The sequence below is a fragment of the Siphateles boraxobius genome, unplaced genomic scaffold (genome assembly GCF_051911475.1).
Source record: "Siphateles boraxobius isolate OS27281-9 unplaced genomic scaffold, OSU_SipBor_1 66, whole genome shotgun sequence".
NCBI lineage: Eukaryota > Metazoa > Chordata > Actinopteri > Cypriniformes > Leuciscidae > Siphateles > Siphateles boraxobius.
In genome coordinates this window covers 2,206,330-2,224,016 of record NW_027509193.1, presented here as the reverse complement: position 1 = coordinate 2,224,016, position 17,687 = coordinate 2,206,330, and the positions used below count along the sequence as shown (strand labels likewise).

The following is a 17,687-nucleotide window of genomic DNA, read 5'->3' as shown; positions in this document are numbered from 1 at the left end:
GAAAACAGAGGTCTTTCGTTACAAGACGTCTTGCACGTGTTTGGGTCTTGGTGAGGGGATTTTTTAACTTTCCTAAAGCACTCATGCCAATGAGCTATTATGTGAGAACAGCCAAATGAACACCGGCATACCAAAAACCCCAACTCTACAATCAAGCAATTTTTTTTGTTTTACCACAGAAAGAAAGTAGTCTTACCAAAGTGTGAGATTTATTTGGTGATAAACAGGGAAGAGATCCCATACATTCAATGGTTAAATCAGCGCACTTAACTTTATGCATAGCCACATTCCTTATGACCCCCCATAAGGTGACGAGGACCCCCCCATATTGCCAGAACATTTGCCATCAGGGTGAGTTTGGTGACAGTTTTCAGCACACACTGCAGGCTTGGGCGGTTCGGCGCCAGGCTTCCCTGGAGGCCTGGGCGGGTCGGACGCAGGCTTCCCTGGAGGCCTGGGCGGTTCGGACGCAGGCTTCCCTGGAGGCCTGGGCGGTTCGGACGCAGGCTTCCCTGGAGGCCTGGGCGGTTCGGACGCAGGCTTCCCTGGAGGCCTGGGCGGTTCGGACGCAGGCTTCCCTGGAGGCCTGGGCCGTTCGGACGCAGGCTTCCCTGGAGGCCTGGGCCGTTCGGACGCAGGCTTCACTGGAGGCCTGGGCCGTTCGGACGCAGGCTTCACTGGAGCCTTGGGCCGTTCGGACGCAGGCTTCACTGGAGCCTTGGGCCGTTCGGACGCAGGCTTCCCTGGAGCCTTGGGCGGTTCGGACGCAGGCTTCCCTGGAGCCTTGGGCGGTTCGGACGCAGGCTTCCCTGGAGGCCTGGGCGGTTCGGACGCAGGCTTCACTGGAGGCCTGGGCGGTTCGCCGGCAGGCTTCACTGGAGCCTTGGGCGGTTCGGACGCAGGCTTCACTGGAGCCTTGGGCGGTTCGGACGCAGGCTTCCCTGGAGGCCTGGGCGGTTCGGACGCAGGCTTCCCTGGAGCCTTGGGCGGTTCGGACACAGGCTTCCCGGTAGCCTTGGGCGGTTCGCCGGCAGGCTTCACTGGAGCCTTGGGCGGTTCGCCGGCAGGCTTCACTGGAGCCTTGGGCGGTTCGGACGCAGGCTTCACTGGAGCCTTGGGCGGCTCGGACGCAGGCTTCACTGGAGCTTTGGGCGGCTCGGACGCAGGCTTCACTGGAGCCTTGGGCGGCTCGGACGCAGGCTTCACTGGAGCCTTGGGCGGCTCGGACGCAGGCTTCACTGGAGCCTTGGGCGGCTCGGACGCAGGCTTCACTGGAGCCTTGGGCGGCTCGGACGCAGGCTTCACTGGAGCCTTGGGCGGCTCGGACGCAGGCTTCACTGGAGCCTTGGGCGGCTCGGACGCAGGCTTCACTGGAGCCTTGGGCGGCTCGGACGCAGGCTTCACTGGAGCCTTGGGCGGCGCGGACGCAGGCTTCACTGGAGCCTTGGGCGGTTCGGACGCAGGATTCCCTGGAGCCTTGGGCGGTTCGGACGCAGGCTTCACTGGAGCCTTGGGCGGTTCGGACGCAGGCTTCACTGGAGCCTTGGGCGGTTCGGACGCAGGCTTCACTGGAGCCTTGGGCGGTTCGCCAGCAGGCTTCACTGGAGTCTTGGGCGGTTCGCCAGCAGGCTTCACTGGAGTCTTGGGCGGTTCGCCAGCAGGCTTCACTGGAGTCTTGGGCGGTTCGCCAGCAGGCTTCACTGGAGTCTTGGGCGGTTCGCCAGCAGGCTTCACTGGAGTCTTGGGCGGTTCGCCAGCAGGCTTCACTGGAGGCTTGGGCGGTTCGCCGGCAGGCTTCACTGGAGGCTTGGGCGGTTCGGCTGCCGGAGTCATTGGTGGATTCAGTGGTTCAGCTCCAGGCGTCAGCGGTTCGACTGCAGGCGTCACTTGAGGATTCGGCTGTTCGGCTGCAGGCGTCACTTGAGGATTCGGCTGTTCGGCTGCAGGCGTCACTTGAAGATTCGGCTGTTCGGCTGCAGGCGTCACTTGAGGATTCGGCTGTTCGGCTGCAGGCGTCACTTGAGGATTCGGCAGCTCGGCTGCTAGGGTCGGTTCGGGTTTAAGCTTCACTGCATGGATACAGATAATCCGCTTTAGTCAGTCCGTTTAGCGGAAAGCACAAATTGCAAGTTTCTTATTTTAAGTATTAATCGTTATCTACTAATATTGTAAAGCCATCCGGTGCTGGTTCGGCTGAATACTTTTGACACAGAGAACGGTAAAGTAGTAAAATCAAACAAGACAAACGGAAATAACGAGAAAGCCGACCCAAACACTAATATAATCTCTCAAAAACCTGTATATGGGGCCATACACTGACGTCCACATCCATTGCTGCAGCATTTCTCATTGTTCGGACAGTCATTGTCATAGTAACACAACTCTGCACAAATTCCTGCTCCAGACTTTGTGCTTGGACACTCCCCTGGCTTTGCTGTTATACAGACACATGACAGAGAAACCACATCACTGAATGTCTCGTTCACCGCTTAAAAAATAAAAGTTGTCAAAGACGATCGGAGTAGTTTTTACAGGAATATTCAGTCTTTCTACTTCGTGGTTTCACGTTTAGTTCAACGCGTTACTAGCAGTTTCATTGCAAATGTGAAATTTACTAGCAATTTCTGAGTGAAAACTTATTACACCATTTTTTTCAGTGTTTCTTTTGGAAGATCTATAGCATCCATCATTAATTAAACTCACTGAAAACAGGAGGCACGCACGCACGCCCACAGGGAAATTGACAGCATTTGTGTCCTCCTGAGCAGTCTCTATCACGAAGACATCCTCGACGGGACGGCACGACGGTCAGCATCGCCGGACACTGATCGGACACTACAGAAGAGGATTCAAGAGGATAGTTAGGGGAGACCAGGAAGTGCTGTGTAATAGCTTGTTTCAGCATTTGCAAGTCAGGGGTTTTGCAATATGTGCCTCAAACTTTAATATAATATTCACATTTATCAGCTTCAAATCAAAGTAGCATAGACATACATATATACACCATGTATCTACCATTTCAAAGACTGAGAGGTCCATTACAAGCTATATAGTAGGGCGAGTAATAGTGCAATTCTGATAGAAAACATGCACATCAGTAAATATGTGGTTTATAAATTTACTGGTGTAATTAAGCATACGTCTTCAAAAATTGTTATGCCATATTCCCATGACCTCCCTCATTTCGAGCATTTTAATAGGCTACACAACAAACTGTATAGCTCCCCATGTTATAGGCTATTCAAGGCCTAAATAGTTGTTAAAATAGGGAAAACAAAACATGAAGCTGAAGTTTAAAATCAGGACTGATGTCTAGGTGGTAACACTTGTGTAACCATATAACATTATTGTTCTTGTTTTACAGTGAAAGCCATACAATCATTAATGTAGTATTTTTGTTTAATGAAATAAGTGCATAAATTTATGACAGTTTGGCATATTTATTCCTTGCTTATTATTGAAACTAAACCAGCGTACAAAGTTAAACTTCCACTGGACGTCTGTACTGTACTTTTGTAAACCGAAGCTAAAAGATCTTCTCACCTACGACTCCAGGGTCTGTTGTGCTCAAACATGCAGACAGACACAATAAAACAGCACTAAACGAGCAGTACACTCGAGCTGTCATCCTCGTGACTGCGATCTCACAATCAACTCTGCTAGAAGATGCGCTGAATTAGGTGCTGAACACAAAAATACAATGAAAAACCGTGTCGCTGCGTCAAACGGAATCCTACAACAAACGCTGTAAAAAAAGAAAAAGAAAAGGGGGTTAAAATAGCTTCTTGAAAAACGCGCTTTTAAAGATCCGAGGAGAACTCCAACCCTGATGAATTTCACCTGCCCGTAGCTTTCTAGTAGCCTAATCTTGAAGACCTTGATTAGCTTGTTCATGTGTGTTTGATTAGGGTTGGATGTCGTAGTAATTACAGTTGGGAGATGATTGAGCGTTTGCCAAAAGAATCTGCAGTGGTCAGGTGGTACAGCGATCAAGTGGCACAAGTCGGAGTAGTACCACAAGTCAGTTTTAACCGTAATAAAAAAAATGCAGTTTGAATGTCCACTGCAATATCATGTCCTTTTAACAGTTAAGGGGTTTTCCAGTGCCCTGACAAACTAGTCATTTTTCAGTTGCATCTTGCTTCTCCGTGTTCACAAGTTTCAGACCTTTCAATATAAAATTCTTCTCTACAGACTGACTCACTCTGTTGTTGTTTACGGTCAGGGATTATTATTTCCAGCTGAAGGAAGCCTTTGTGATTTTACTTCATGAAAGTTGCATTCATAGCCTACATATTTTTCAGCTTTAATTTTTGCATCGTGTGATAACTCCGCTTCGATACAGCACAGCCTCTCGTACCTTATTGCTTACGTGTTATGTGCTTTGAGACACGAGGGAATTTAATGGTTACATATTATGCCCCTTTTCACAAGATGTAATATAATTCTATGGTGTCCCCAGAATGTGTCTGTGAAGTTACAGCTTAAAATACAACCCAGATCTTTATTATAGCTTGTCAAAGTTGCCACATTTTGGGTGCGAGCAAAAACGCACCGTTTTTGTGTGTGTGTCCCTTTAAATGCAAGTGAGCTGCTGTAGTTCCCTGAGGTCTTTATAAGACAGCAGTAACATTTTTTGGCCAAATAGTGCTCTGTGCAGCCAACGACAGAACAGTTTGCTCAAAGTTTTGCCATTGCGTTAGGACCGGTTACACCGTTGTCATTCACGAAAACCAAATGGCAGCCCCGTGGGTGGAAACATGCAGATTAAGGGGCAGTAATATTATAAAATCCCCTTCCTAAGTCAGTAGGGGAGCGAAATCTGATGGGCTTATTTTTTGACATGCTTGCAGGGAAAGGCTTACCAGCCCAAAGTTATACAGTAGATACACCGATTATAGCACTTAAACACGGAAAAAGTCTGATTTTCATGATAGGTCTCCTTTAACACAGTCTCTCGTGACGCTTTGCAGACTCTGCTGCGTGACTTCATGTTTTGAAGGAGGTGTGGCTTTGGAGACACTCTGAAGACGGTGTAAGGACTGGGCTAAGTGGGTGAATCTGAATAACTAAATACATTCTGCTAAAGACCAAAAATCTCTGAATGTAAATTAACCCAAACACACACACACACACACACACACACACACATTCCCCCACCAGTGAAGACCACACTCAGGACAGAGCGTGGTGTCCGCTTACAAGACATTTTATGACTGATCGGAATGTCCCAAAGGAAGTGGATTCCAAAGGGAAAAGGAACTTCTTTTCTTTAAAAGACATTTAACCAGATATATTCGATGTGTTTTTTTTTGTGTGTCCATTTGCCCATGTCACATTGGAATGACTATGATTTTATCGTAGCTTAAGGTGAATTATAAATACCTTCATTATGCATTTTAAATATAACTGTCTATTCCCATAACTTGTACACATAGTTCTGGACACCTCCAGAATGCTTTCGGTGTGATCAATCAGAATACGTACAGTAATATCCAGTAAAATATAGTTTACTATGTTTTCCATCTTTGGAGTGAAAAGAGACCAAAACTAACATCACTGGTGTTCTTAGATAGCAGCGTTTACGACCCAAAGGAATGTTCACAGAACTGTGGCTCTCTCTGAATTCTAACCAAGGAGGAGAAATGAATCCTGTATTCATATATATATATATATATATATATATGCTATTATATATCCACTTGAGAATTGTATGAACAATGTATCTAAGTTCCCTATTTCATGAGTTGCCTTTTTGTGGTTTGGTCTATGTTTCTCGACAACTCTAATGCGATAATGTTTTAAACTTTGCCAACTAATGTTTAACCAAATCCATTTGTGGCAAGTTTGGTCTCGATAAACTCCAATCTTCATTCCCCATTTGTTAATTGACATTACATTTTGCTAAACTTGTGACACATTAGTATTATAAGAATTGTGAAGATTCTGCTCTTAAACACCGACGAAATTAGGGTTTCAAATGTCTCTCTCTTAGACAAAGAGCAATAAAAACCAAAGTCCCGCCTGTGAAATTCCAACCCTCTAATTGGCCAAGTCAACAGGAAGAGGCCGGATTTCTCCAAGGTGATAAATGACGCTTCCCCCCTCCGCTCGCTCTGTTACTTCGCCTGTCTTTGTGTCATAATGTAAGGTCTCGCCTCCGGGCGAGCTCTTCGCCTTTCTTTTATTTGTTTCTAGTTTAGTTTGTGTTTTTCAGTCTTAGATAAGTCTCCGTGTTTAATTCCAATCGACGAGGGAAAAGAACACCGCGTGACATATCTCTTCAGCAAATCCATCTACAAGGGACCTTTAAACGAGCGCACGCTCGTTTTGAAGGAGAAACACGCGCACGTGACCACGTGGCGAGAGACGCACACACGCTTCTTCACCAGCCATGCGAAGATGTGACCTTAACTCCGCGTGATTTCCCCGTAGAGATCTTTATTTCTTTTCTTTGTTAGTCAAAGTTTTGTTTTCCGTAGTCGACTCTGTTCACTTCCACAAAGTGAAACGAACTTAGCCGAACTATTTTCCTTTGGTAATGTTACCCCAAAGACTTGGAAACTCCGTTCAACACGCGCGCCAAGCAGCACCCAGTGACGCTTCCTAAAGGACTCCGCTCACACACGCGCAGGAATGCCGCGACACAGAGAGACCCAGAAACTTAAGTATATCTGTTTATAGAGCTTCTAAGAAGCATTAAGATGATGTTTTCGTGTTGTTACAGACAGGGGACTGTCAGGGGGAATGTTGCCAATGCTCTCTCTCTCTCTCTCTCTCTCTCTTCCTCTTCCCCTCTCACACGTGTTTCCATTGTCCACACTCTATGCATTTTTTTTGTTCATCGATGCCTTATCGTGTATTGTTGTTTATTATGTTTGTAAATACATATATCCCATGTAACCGTAGTAAATACATAAGTAGTTCTGCCTTATTAAATTCATTATATTCATCTGATTGATGTACTGCCTTTTTGCTCATTTTCAAGTCCCTTAAGTGCCAAAAGATCTTATAGCAACAAGCTTACAAATTAAAGATACTTTAAAGAGTATGTGTTTATAGGGCAGGAAACCCAATTCTTGTGGCCACAGAATTGCTTTTCCTGAAATCCTATAAAGTAAGATGATATTGTGGAGTCCCACAAATATTAGTCTGACAATTGAGCTAATTAATTTAGCCTTTTTTGTAAGACGTGGTCCGTGTAGTTAATTGCAATCAACTTGTGGTTAAGTGCAAGGATACACAGACATGCATGCAGGTAAAATGACATATCATCCCTTATCGGGAGTTTTATTAACATGTAAGACTGATCTAATCCAAACATGTATGAATAACTATTAATTACCAATTATTAATTATGATATGCAAATTCCCCACGGATTAGATCCGCCCCAGAGGCTTTACAACGGGGTGGGATCTCACGCTTTCAAAGCTAGCTTGCCATTGCTAGCCTCTACGCAATTGCCTACCCTACCTTCAAGCAAAGCGTAAAATAGTTACGAATTGCTGTGAGTGTTAAATTCAAACACATTAACTTCTAGACAAAGATTTAACGCAACTCAAGTGTTTAACTCCATTAACGAGAGGGGCATATTTTAAATGTATATAAAGTGTAAAAACGGCATTCAAAATAATTTAGTTAACTTCGCCCACAAAAGTTTAAGGAGAGTTTAGGCATAGTCTGCGGAAAGTATTTCTACATCCCAATATGTGCGTGGAAGATTGCGCATGCATATTTCAGTGCCCATTTTGTGCGAAGATGAAGAGAAGATGAAAACAGAGGTCTTTCGTTACAAGACGTCTTGCACGTGTTTGGGTCTTGGTGAGGGGATTTTTTAACTTTCCTAAAGCACTCATGCCAATGAGCTATTATGTGAGAGCAGCCAAATGAACACCGGCATACCAAAAAAAAAACCCAACTCTACAATCAAGCAATTTTTTTTGTTTTACCACAGAAAGAAAGTAGTCTTACCAAAGTGTGAGATTTATTTGGTGATAAACAGGGAAGAGATCCCATACATTCAATGGTTAAATCAGCGCACTTAACTTTATGCATAGCCACATTCCTTATGACCCCCCATAAGGTGACGAGGACCCCCCCATATTGCCAGAACATTTCCCATCAGGGTGAGTTTGGTGACAGTTTTCAGCACACACTGCAGGCTTGGGCGGTTCGGCACCAAGCTTCACTGGAGGCTTGGGCGGTTCGGCGCCAGGCTTCACTGGAGGCTTTGGCGGTTCGCCGGCAGGCTTCACTGGAGGCCTGGGCGGTTCGGACCCAGGCTTCCCTGGAGGCCTGGGCGGTTCGGACCCAGGCTTCCCTGGAGGCCTGGGCGGTTCGGACCCAGGCTTCCCTGGAGGCCTGGGCGGTTCGGAAGCAGGCTTCCCTGGAGGCCTGGGCGGTTCGGACGCAGGCTTCCCTGGAGGCCTGGGCGGTTCGGACGCAGGCTTCCCTGGAGGCCTGGGCGGTTCGCCGGCAGGCTTCACTGGAGCCTTGGGCGGTTCGCCGGCAGGCTTCACTGGAGCCTTGGGCGGTTCGCCGGCAGGCTTCACTGGAGCCTTGGGCGGTTCGCCAGCAGGCTTCACTGGAGCCTTGGGCGGTTCGCCAGCAGGCTTCACTGGAGCCTTGGGCGGTTCGCCAGCAGGCTTCACTGGAGCCTTGGGCGGTTCGCCAGCAGGCTTCACTGGAGCCTTGGGCGGTTCGCCAGCAGGCTTCACTGGAGCCTTGGGCGGTTCGCCAGCAGGCTTCACTGGAGCCTTGGGCGGTTCGCCAGCAGGCTTCACTGGAGTCTTGGGCGGTTCGCCAGCAGGCTTCACTGGAGTCTTGGGCGGTTCGCCAGCAGGCTTCACTGGAGTCTTGGGCGGTTCGCCAGCAGGCTTCACTGGAGTCTTGGGCGGTTCGCCAGCATGCTTCACTGGAGTCTTGGGCGGTTCGCCAGCATGCTTCACTGGAGTCTTGGGCGGTTCGCCAGCAGGCTTCACTGGAGCCTTGGGCGGTTCGGACGCAGGCTTCACTGGAGCCTTGGGCGGTTCGGACGCAGGCTTCACTGGAGGCTTGGGCGGTTCGCCAGCAGGCTTCACTGGAGTCTTGGGCGGTTCGCCAGCAGGCTTCACTGGAAGCTTGGGCGGTTCGCCAGCAGGCTTCACTGGAGGCTTGGGCGGTTCGCCAGCAGGCTTCACTGGAGCCTTGGGCGGTTTGGACGCATGCTTCACTGGAGGCTTGGGCGGTTCGCCAGCAGGCTTCACTGGAGTCTTGGGCGGTTCGCCAGCAGGCTTCACTGGAAGCTTGGGCGGTTCGCCAGCAGGCTGCACTGGAAGCTTGGGCGGTTCGCCGGCAGGCTTCACTGGAGGTTTGGGCGGTTCGGCTGCCGGAGTCATTGGTGGATTCAGTGGTTCAGCTCCAGGCGTCAGCGGTTCGGCTGCAGGCGTCTCTGGAGGATTCGGCAGTTCGGCTGCAGGCGTCACTTGAGGATTCGGCTGTTCGGCTGCAGGCGTCACTTGAGGATTCGGCTGTTCGGCTGCAGGCGTCACTTGAGGATTCGGCTGTTCGGCTGCAGGCGTCACTTGAGGATTCGGCTGTTCGGCTGCAGGCGTCACTTGAGGATTAGGCAGCTCGGCTTCTGGGGTCGGTTCGGGTTTAGGCTTCACTGCATGGATACAGATAATCCGCTTTAGTCAGTCCGTTTAGCGGAAAGCACAAATTGCAAGTTTCTTATTTTAAGTATTAATCGTTATCTACTAATATTGTAAAGCCATCCGGTGCTGTTTCGGCTGAATACTTTTGACACAGAGAACGGTAAAGTAGTAAAATCAAACACGACAAACGGAAATAACGAGAAAGCCGACCCAAACACTAATATAATCTCTCAAATACCTGTATATGGGGCCATACACTGACGTCCACATCCATTGCTGCAGCATTTCTCATTGTTCGGACAGTCACTGTCATAGTAACACAACTCTGCACAAATTCCTGCTCCAGACTTTGTGCTTGGACACTCCCCTGGCTTTGCTGTTATACAGACACATGACAGAGAAACCACATCACTGAATGTCTCGTTCACCGCTTAAAAAATAAAAGTTGTCAAAGACGATCGGAGTAGTTTTTACAGGAATATTCAGTCTTTCTACTTCGTGGTTTCACGTTTAGTTCAACGCGTTACTAGCAGTTTCATTGCAAATGTGAAATTTACTAGCAATTTCTGAGTGAAAACTTATTACACCATTTTTTTCAGTGTTTCTTTTGGAAGATCTATAGCATCCATCATTAATTAAACTCACTGAAAACAGGAGGCACGCACGCACGCCCACAGGGAAATTGACAGCATTTGTGTCCTCCAGAGCAGTCTCTATCACGAAGACATCCTCGACGGGACGGCACGACGGTCAGCATCGCCGGACACTGATCGGACACTACAGAAGAGGATTCAAGAGGATAGTTAGGGGAGACCAGGAAGTGCTGTGTAATAGCTTGTTTCAGCATTTGCAAGTCAGGGGTTTTGCAATATGTGCCTTAAACTTTAATATAATATTCACATTTATCAGCTTCAAATCAAAGTAGCATAGACATACATATATACACCATGTATCTACCATTTCAAAGACTGAGAGGTCCATTACAAGCTATATAGTAGGGCGAGTAATAGTGCAATTCTGATAGAAAACATGCACATCAGTAAATATGTGGTTTATAAATTTACTGGTGTAATTAAGCATACGTCTTCAAAAATTGTTATGCCATATTCCCATGACCTCCCTCATTTCGAGCATTTTAATAGGCTACACAACAAACTGTATAGCTCCCCATGTTATAGGCTATTCAAGGCCTAAATAGTTGTTAAAATAGGGAAAACAAAACATGAAGCAGAAGTTTAAAATCAGGACTGATGTCTATGTGGTAACACTTGTGTAACCATATAACATTAGTGTTCTTGTTTTACAGTGAAAGCCATACAATCATTAATGTAGTATTTTTGTTTAATGAAATAAGTGCATAAATTTATGACAGTTTGGCAAATATATACCTTGCTTATTATTGAAACTAAACCAGCGTACAAAGTTAAACTTCCACTGGACGTCTGTACTGTACTTTTGTAAACCGAAGCTAAAAGATCTTCTCACCTACCACTCCAGCGTCTGTTGTGCTCAAACATGCAGACAGACACAATAAAACAGCACTAAACGAGCAGTACACTCGAGCTGTCATCCTCGTGACTGCGATCTCACAATCAACTCTGCTAGAAGATGCGCTGAATTAGGGGCTGAACACAAAACTACAATGAAAAACCGTGTCGCTGCGTCAAACGGAATCCTACAACAAACGCTGTAAAAAAAAAGAAAAAGAAAAGAGGGTTAAAATAGCTTCTTTAAAAACGCGCTTTTAAAGATCCGAGGAGAACTCCAACCCTGATGAATTTCACCTGCCCGTAGCTTTCTAGTAGCCTAATCTTGAAGACCTTGATTAGCTTGTTCAGGTGTGTTTGATTAGGGTTGGATGTCGTAGTAATTACAGTTGGGAGATGATTGAGCGTTTGCCAAAAGAATCTGCAGTGGTCAGGTGGTACAGCGATCAAGTGGCACAAGTCGGAGTAGTACCACAAGTCAGTTTTAACCGTAATAAAAAAAATGCAGTTTGAATGTCCACTGCAATATCATGTCCTTTTAACAGTTAAGGGGTTTTCCAGTGCCCTGACAAACTAGTCATTTTTCAGTTGCATCTTGCTTCTCCGTGTTCACAAGTTTCAGACCTTTCAATATAAAAGTCTTCTCTACAGACTGACTCACTCTGTTGTTGTTTACGGTCAGGGATTATTATTTCCAGCTGAAGGAAGCCTTTGTGATTTTACTTCATGAAAGTTGCATTGATAGCCTACATATTTTTCAGCTTTAATTTTTCGCATCGTGTGATAACTCCGCTTGGATACAGCACAGCCTCTCGTACCTTATTGCTTACGTGTTATGTGCTTTGAGACACGAGGGAATTTAATGGTTACATATTATGCCCCTTTTCACAAGATGTAATATAATTCTATGGTGTCCCCAGAATGTGTCTGTGAAGTTACAGCTTAAAATACAACCCAGATCTTTATTATAGCTTGTCAAAGTTGCCACATTTTGGGTGCGAGCAAAAACGCACCGTTTTTGTGTGTGTGTCCCTTTAAATGCAAGTGAGCTGCTGTAGTTCCCTGAGGTCTTTATAAGACAGCAGTAACATTTTTTGGCCAAATAGTGCTCTGTGCAGCCAACGACAGAACAGTTTGCTCAAAGTTTTGCCATTGCGTTAGGACCGGTTACACCGTTGTCATTCGCGAAAACCAAATGGCAGCACCGTGGGTGGAAACATGCAGATTAAGGGGCAGTAATATTATAAAATCCCCTTCCTAAGTCAGTAGGGGAGCGAAATCTGATCGGCTTATTTTTTGACATGCTTGCAGGGAAAGGCTTACCAGCCCATAGTTATACAGTAGATACACCGATTATAGCACTTAAACACGGAAAAAGTGTGATTTTCATGATAGGTCTCCTTTAACACAGTCTCTCGTGACGCTTTGCAGACTCTGCTGCGTGACTTCATGTTTTGAAGGAGGTGTGGCTTTGGAGACACTCTGAAGACGGTGTAAGGACTGGGCTAAGTGGGTGAATCTGAATAACTAAATACATTCTGCTAAAGACCAAAAATCTCTGAATGTAAATTAACCCAAACACACACACACACACACACACACACACACACACACACACACACACACATTCCCCCACCAGTGAAGACCACACTCAGGACAGAGCGTGGTGTCCGCTTACAAGACATTTTATGACTGATCGGAATGTCCCAAAGGAAGTGGATTCCAAAGGGAAAAGGAACTTCTTTTCTTTAAAAGACATTTAACCAGATATATTCGATGTGTTTTTTTTGTGTGTCCATTTGCCCATGTCACATTGGAATGACTATGATTTTATCGTAGCTTAAGGTGAATTATAAATACCTTCATTATGCATTTTAAATATAACTGTCTATTCCCATAACTTGTACACATAGTTCTGGACACCTCCAGAATGCTTTCGGTGTGATCAATCAGAATACGTACAGTAATATCCAGTAAAATATAGTTTACTATGTTTTCCATCTTTGGAGTGAAAAGAGACCAAAACTAACATCACTGGTGTTCTTAGATAGCAGCGTTTACGACCCAAAGGAATGTTCACAGAACTGTGGCTCTCTCTGAATTCTAACCAAGGAGGAGAAATGAATCCTGTATTCATATATATATATATATATATATGCTATTATATATCCACTTGAGAATTGTATGAACAATGTATCTAAGTTCCCTATTTCATGAGTTGCCTTTTTGTGGTTTGGTCTATGTTTCTCGACAACTCTAATGCGATAATGTTTTAAACTTTGCCAACTAATGTTTAACCAAATCCATTTGTGGCAAGTTTGGTCTCGATAAACTCCAATCTTCATTCCCCATTTGTTAATTGACATTACATTTTGCTAAACTTGTGACACATTAGTATTATAAGAATTGTGAAGATTCTGCTCTTAAACACCGACGAAATTAGGGTTTCAAAAGTCTCTCTCTTAGACAAAGAGCAATAAAAACCAAAGTCCCGCCTGTGAAATTCCAACCCTCTAATTGGCCAAGTCAACAGGAAGAGGCCGGATTTCTCCAAGGTGATAAATGACGCTTCCCCCCTCCGCTCGCTCTGTTACTTCGCCTGTCTTTGTGTCATAATGTAAGGTCTCGCCTCCGGGCGAGTTTTTCGCCTTTCTTTTATTTGTTTCTAGTTTAGTTTGTGTTTTTCAGTCTTAGATAAGTCTCCGTGTTTAATTCCAATCGACGAGGGAAAAGAACACCGCGTGACATATCTCTTCAGCAAATCCATCTACAAGGGACCTTTAAACGAGCGCGCACTCGTTTTGAAGGAGAAACACGCGCACGTGACCACGTGGCGAGAGACGCACACACGCTTCTTCACCAGCCATGCGAAGATGTGACGTTAACTCCGCGTGATTTCCCCGTAGAGATCTTTATTTCTTTTCTTTGTTAGTCAAAGTTTTGTTTTCCGTAGTCGACTCTGTTCACTTCCACAAAGTGAAACGAACTTAGCCGAACTATTTTCTTTTGGTAATGTTACCCCAAAGACTTGGAAACTCCGTTCAACACGCGCGCCAAGCAGCACCCAGTGACGCTTCCTAAAGGACTCCGCTCACGCACGCGCAGGAATGCCGCGACACAGAGAGACCCAGAAACTTAAGTATATCTCTTTATAGAGCTTCTAAGAAGCATTAAGATGATGTTTTCGTGTTGTTACAGACAGGGGACTGTCAGGGGGAATGTTGCCAATGCTCTCTCTCTCTCTCTCTCTCTCTTCCTCTTCCCCTCTCACACGTGTTTCCATTGTCCACACTCTATGCATTTCTCGTTCATCGATGCCTTATCGTGTATTGTTGTTTATTATGTTTGTAAATACATATATCCCATGTAACCGTAGTAAATACATAAGTAGTTCTGCCTTATTAAATTCATTATATTCATCTGATTGATGTACTGCCTTTTTGCTCATTTTCAAGTCCCTTAAGTGCCAAAAGATCTTATAGCAACAAGCTTACAAATTAAAGATACTTTAAAGAGTATGCGTTTATAGGGCAGGAAACCCAATTCTTGTGGCCACAGAATTGCTTTTCCTGAAATCCTATAAAGTAAGATGATATTGTGGAGTCCCACAAATATTAGTCTGACAATTGAGCTAATTAATTTAGCCTGTTTTGTAAGACGTGGTCCGTGTAGTTAATTGCAATCAACTTGTGGTTAAGTGCAAGGATACACAGACATGCATGCAGGTAAAATGACATATCATCCCTTATCGGGAGTTTTATTAACATGTAAGACTGATCTAATCCAAACATGTATGAATAATTATTAATTACCAATTATTAATTATGATATGCAAATTCCCCACGGATTAGGTCCGCCCCAGAGGCTTTACAACGGGGTGGGATCTCACGCTTTCAAAGCTAGCTTGCCATTGCTAGCCTCTACGCAATTGCCTACCCTACCTTCAAGCAAAGCGTAAAATAGTTACGAATTGCTGTGAGTGTTAAATTCAAACACATTAACTTCTAGACAAAGATTTAATGTAACTCAAGTGTTTAACTCCATTAACGAGAGGGGCATATTTTAAATGTATATAAAGTGTAAAAACGGCATTCAAAATAATTTAGTTAACTTCGCCCACAAAAGTTTAAGGAGAGTTTAGGCATAGTCTGCGGAAAGTATGTCTACATCCCAATATGTGCGTGGAAAATTGTGCATGCATATTTCAGTGCCCATTTTGTGCGAAGATGAAGAGAAGATGAAAACAGAGGTCTTTCGTTACAAGACGTCTTGCACGTGTTTGGGTCTTGGTGAGGGGATTTTTTAACTTTCCTAAAGCACTCATGCCAATGAGCTATTATGTGAGAACAGCCAAATGAACACCGGCATACCAAAAACCCCAACTCTACAATCAAGCAATTTTTTTTGTTTTACCACAGAAAGAAAGTAGTCTTACCAAAGTGTGAGATTTATTTGGTGATAAACAGGGAAGAGATCCCATACATTCAATGGTTAAATCAGCGCACTTAACTTTATGCATAGCCACATTCCTTATGACCCCCCATAAGGTGACGAGGACCCCCCCATATCGCCAGAACATTTGCCATCAGGGTGAGTTTGGTGACAGTTTTCAGCACACACTGCAGGCTTGGGCGGTTCGGCGCCAGGCTTCCCTGGAGGCCTGGGCGGTTCGGCGCCAGGCTTCCCTGGAGGCCTGGGCGGGTCGGACGCAGGCTTCCCTGGAGGCCTGGGCGGTTCGGACGCAGGCTTCCCTGGAGGCCTGGGCGGTTCGGACGCAGGCTTCCCTGGAGGCCTGGGCGGTTCGGACGCAGGCTTCCCTGGAGGCCTGGGCGGTTCGGACGCAGGCTTCCCTGGAGGCCTGGGCGGTTCGGACGCAGGCTTCCCTGGAGGCCTGGGCGGTTCGGACGCAGGCTTCCCTGGAGGCCTGGGCGGTTCGGACGCAGGCTTCCCTGGAGGCCTGGGCGGTTCGCCGGCAGGCTTCACTGGAGCCTTGGGCTGTTCGGACGCAGGCTTCACTGGAGCCTTGGGCGGTTCGGACGCTGGCTTCCCTGGAGCCTTGGGCGGTTCGGACGCAGGCTTCCCTGGAGCCTTGGGCGGTTCGGACGCAGGCTTCCCTGGAGGCCTGGGCGGTTCGGACGCAGGCTTCCCTGGAGGCCTGGGCGGTTCGGACGCAGGCTTCCCTGGAGGCCTGGGCGGTTTGGACGCAGGCTCCCCTGCAGGCCTGGGCGGTTCGGACGCAGGCTTCCCTGGAGGCCTGGGCGGTTCGGACGCAGGCTTCCCTGGAGGCCTGGGCGGTTCGGACGCAGGCTTCCCTGGAGGCCTGGGCGGTTCGCCGGCAGGCTTCACTGGAGCCTTGGGCGGTTCGGACGCAGGCTTCCCTGGAGGCCTGGGCGGTTCGCCGGCAGGTATGGTAACACTTGTGTAACCATATAACATTAGTGTTCTTGTTTTACAGTGAAAGCCATACAATCATTAATGTAGTATTTTTGTTTAATGAAATAAGTGCATACATTTATGACAGTTTGGCATATTTATACCTTGCTTATTATTGAAACTAAACCAGCGTACAAAGTTAAACTTCCACTGGACGTCTGTACTGTACTTTTGTAAACCGAAGCTAAAAGATCTTCTCACCTACGACTCCAGCGTCTGTTGTACTCAAACATGCAGACAGACACAATAAAACAGCACTAAACGAGCAGTACACTCGAGCTGTCATCCTCGTGACTGCGATCTCACAATCAACTCTGCTAGAAGATGCGCTGAATTAGGGGCTGAACACAAAACTACAATGAAAAACCGTGTCGCTGCGTCAAACGGAATCCTACAACAAACGCTGTAAAAAAAGAAAAAGAAAAGGGGGTTAAAATAGCTTCTTGAAAAACGCGCTTTTAAAGATCCGAGGAGAACTCCAACCCTGATGAATTTCACCTGCCCGTAGCTTTCTAGTAGCCTAATCTTGAAGACCTTGATTAGCTTGTTCAGGTGTGTTTGATTAGGGTTGGATGTCGTAGTAATTACAGTTGGGAGATGATTGAGCGTTTGCCAAAAGAATCTGCAGTGGTCAGGTGGTACAGCGATCAAGAGGCACAAGTCGGAGTAGTACCACAAGTCAGTTTTAACCGTAATAAAAAAAATGCAGTTTGAATGTCCACTGCAATATCATGTCCTTTTAACAGTTAAGGGGTTTTCCAGTGCCCTGACAAACTAGTCATTTTTCAGTTGCATCTTGCTTCTCCGTGTTCACAAGTTTCAGACCTTTCAATATAAAAGTCTTCTCTACAGACTGACTCACTCTGTTGTTGTTTACGGTCAGGGATTATTATTTCCAGCTGAAGGAAGCCTTTGTGATTTTACTTCATGAAAGTTGCATTCATAGCCTACATATTTTTCAGCTTTAATTTTTGCATCGTGTGATAACTCCGCTTCGATACAGCACAGCCTCTCGTACCTTATTGCTTACGTGTTATGTGCTTTGAGACACGAGGGAATTTAATGGTTACATATTATGCCCCTTTTCACAAGATGTAATATAATTCTATGGTGTCCCCAGAATGTGTCTGT

At 46.1% G+C, this 17,687-nt stretch overlaps 1 protein-coding gene across 1 annotated transcript in view; it reads right to left on the bottom strand.

The window, feature by feature from the left end:
- The window catches only part of LOC143722321 (uncharacterized), a 33,250-nt gene extending 29,622 nt beyond the window's left edge, over positions 1 to 3,628 (bottom strand). The window contains exons 1-2 of the mRNA XM_077213701.1: positions 3,544 to 3,628; positions 2,297 to 2,434 (exon numbers count right to left, since the gene is read on the bottom strand). Coding sequence (XP_077069816.1) covers positions 2,297 to 2,434; positions 3,544 to 3,628 — 223 coding nt within the window. The remainder of the gene's footprint in view (positions 1 to 2,296; positions 2,435 to 3,543) is intronic.
- Between the last annotated feature and the right edge of the window lie 14,059 nt (positions 3,629 to 17,687).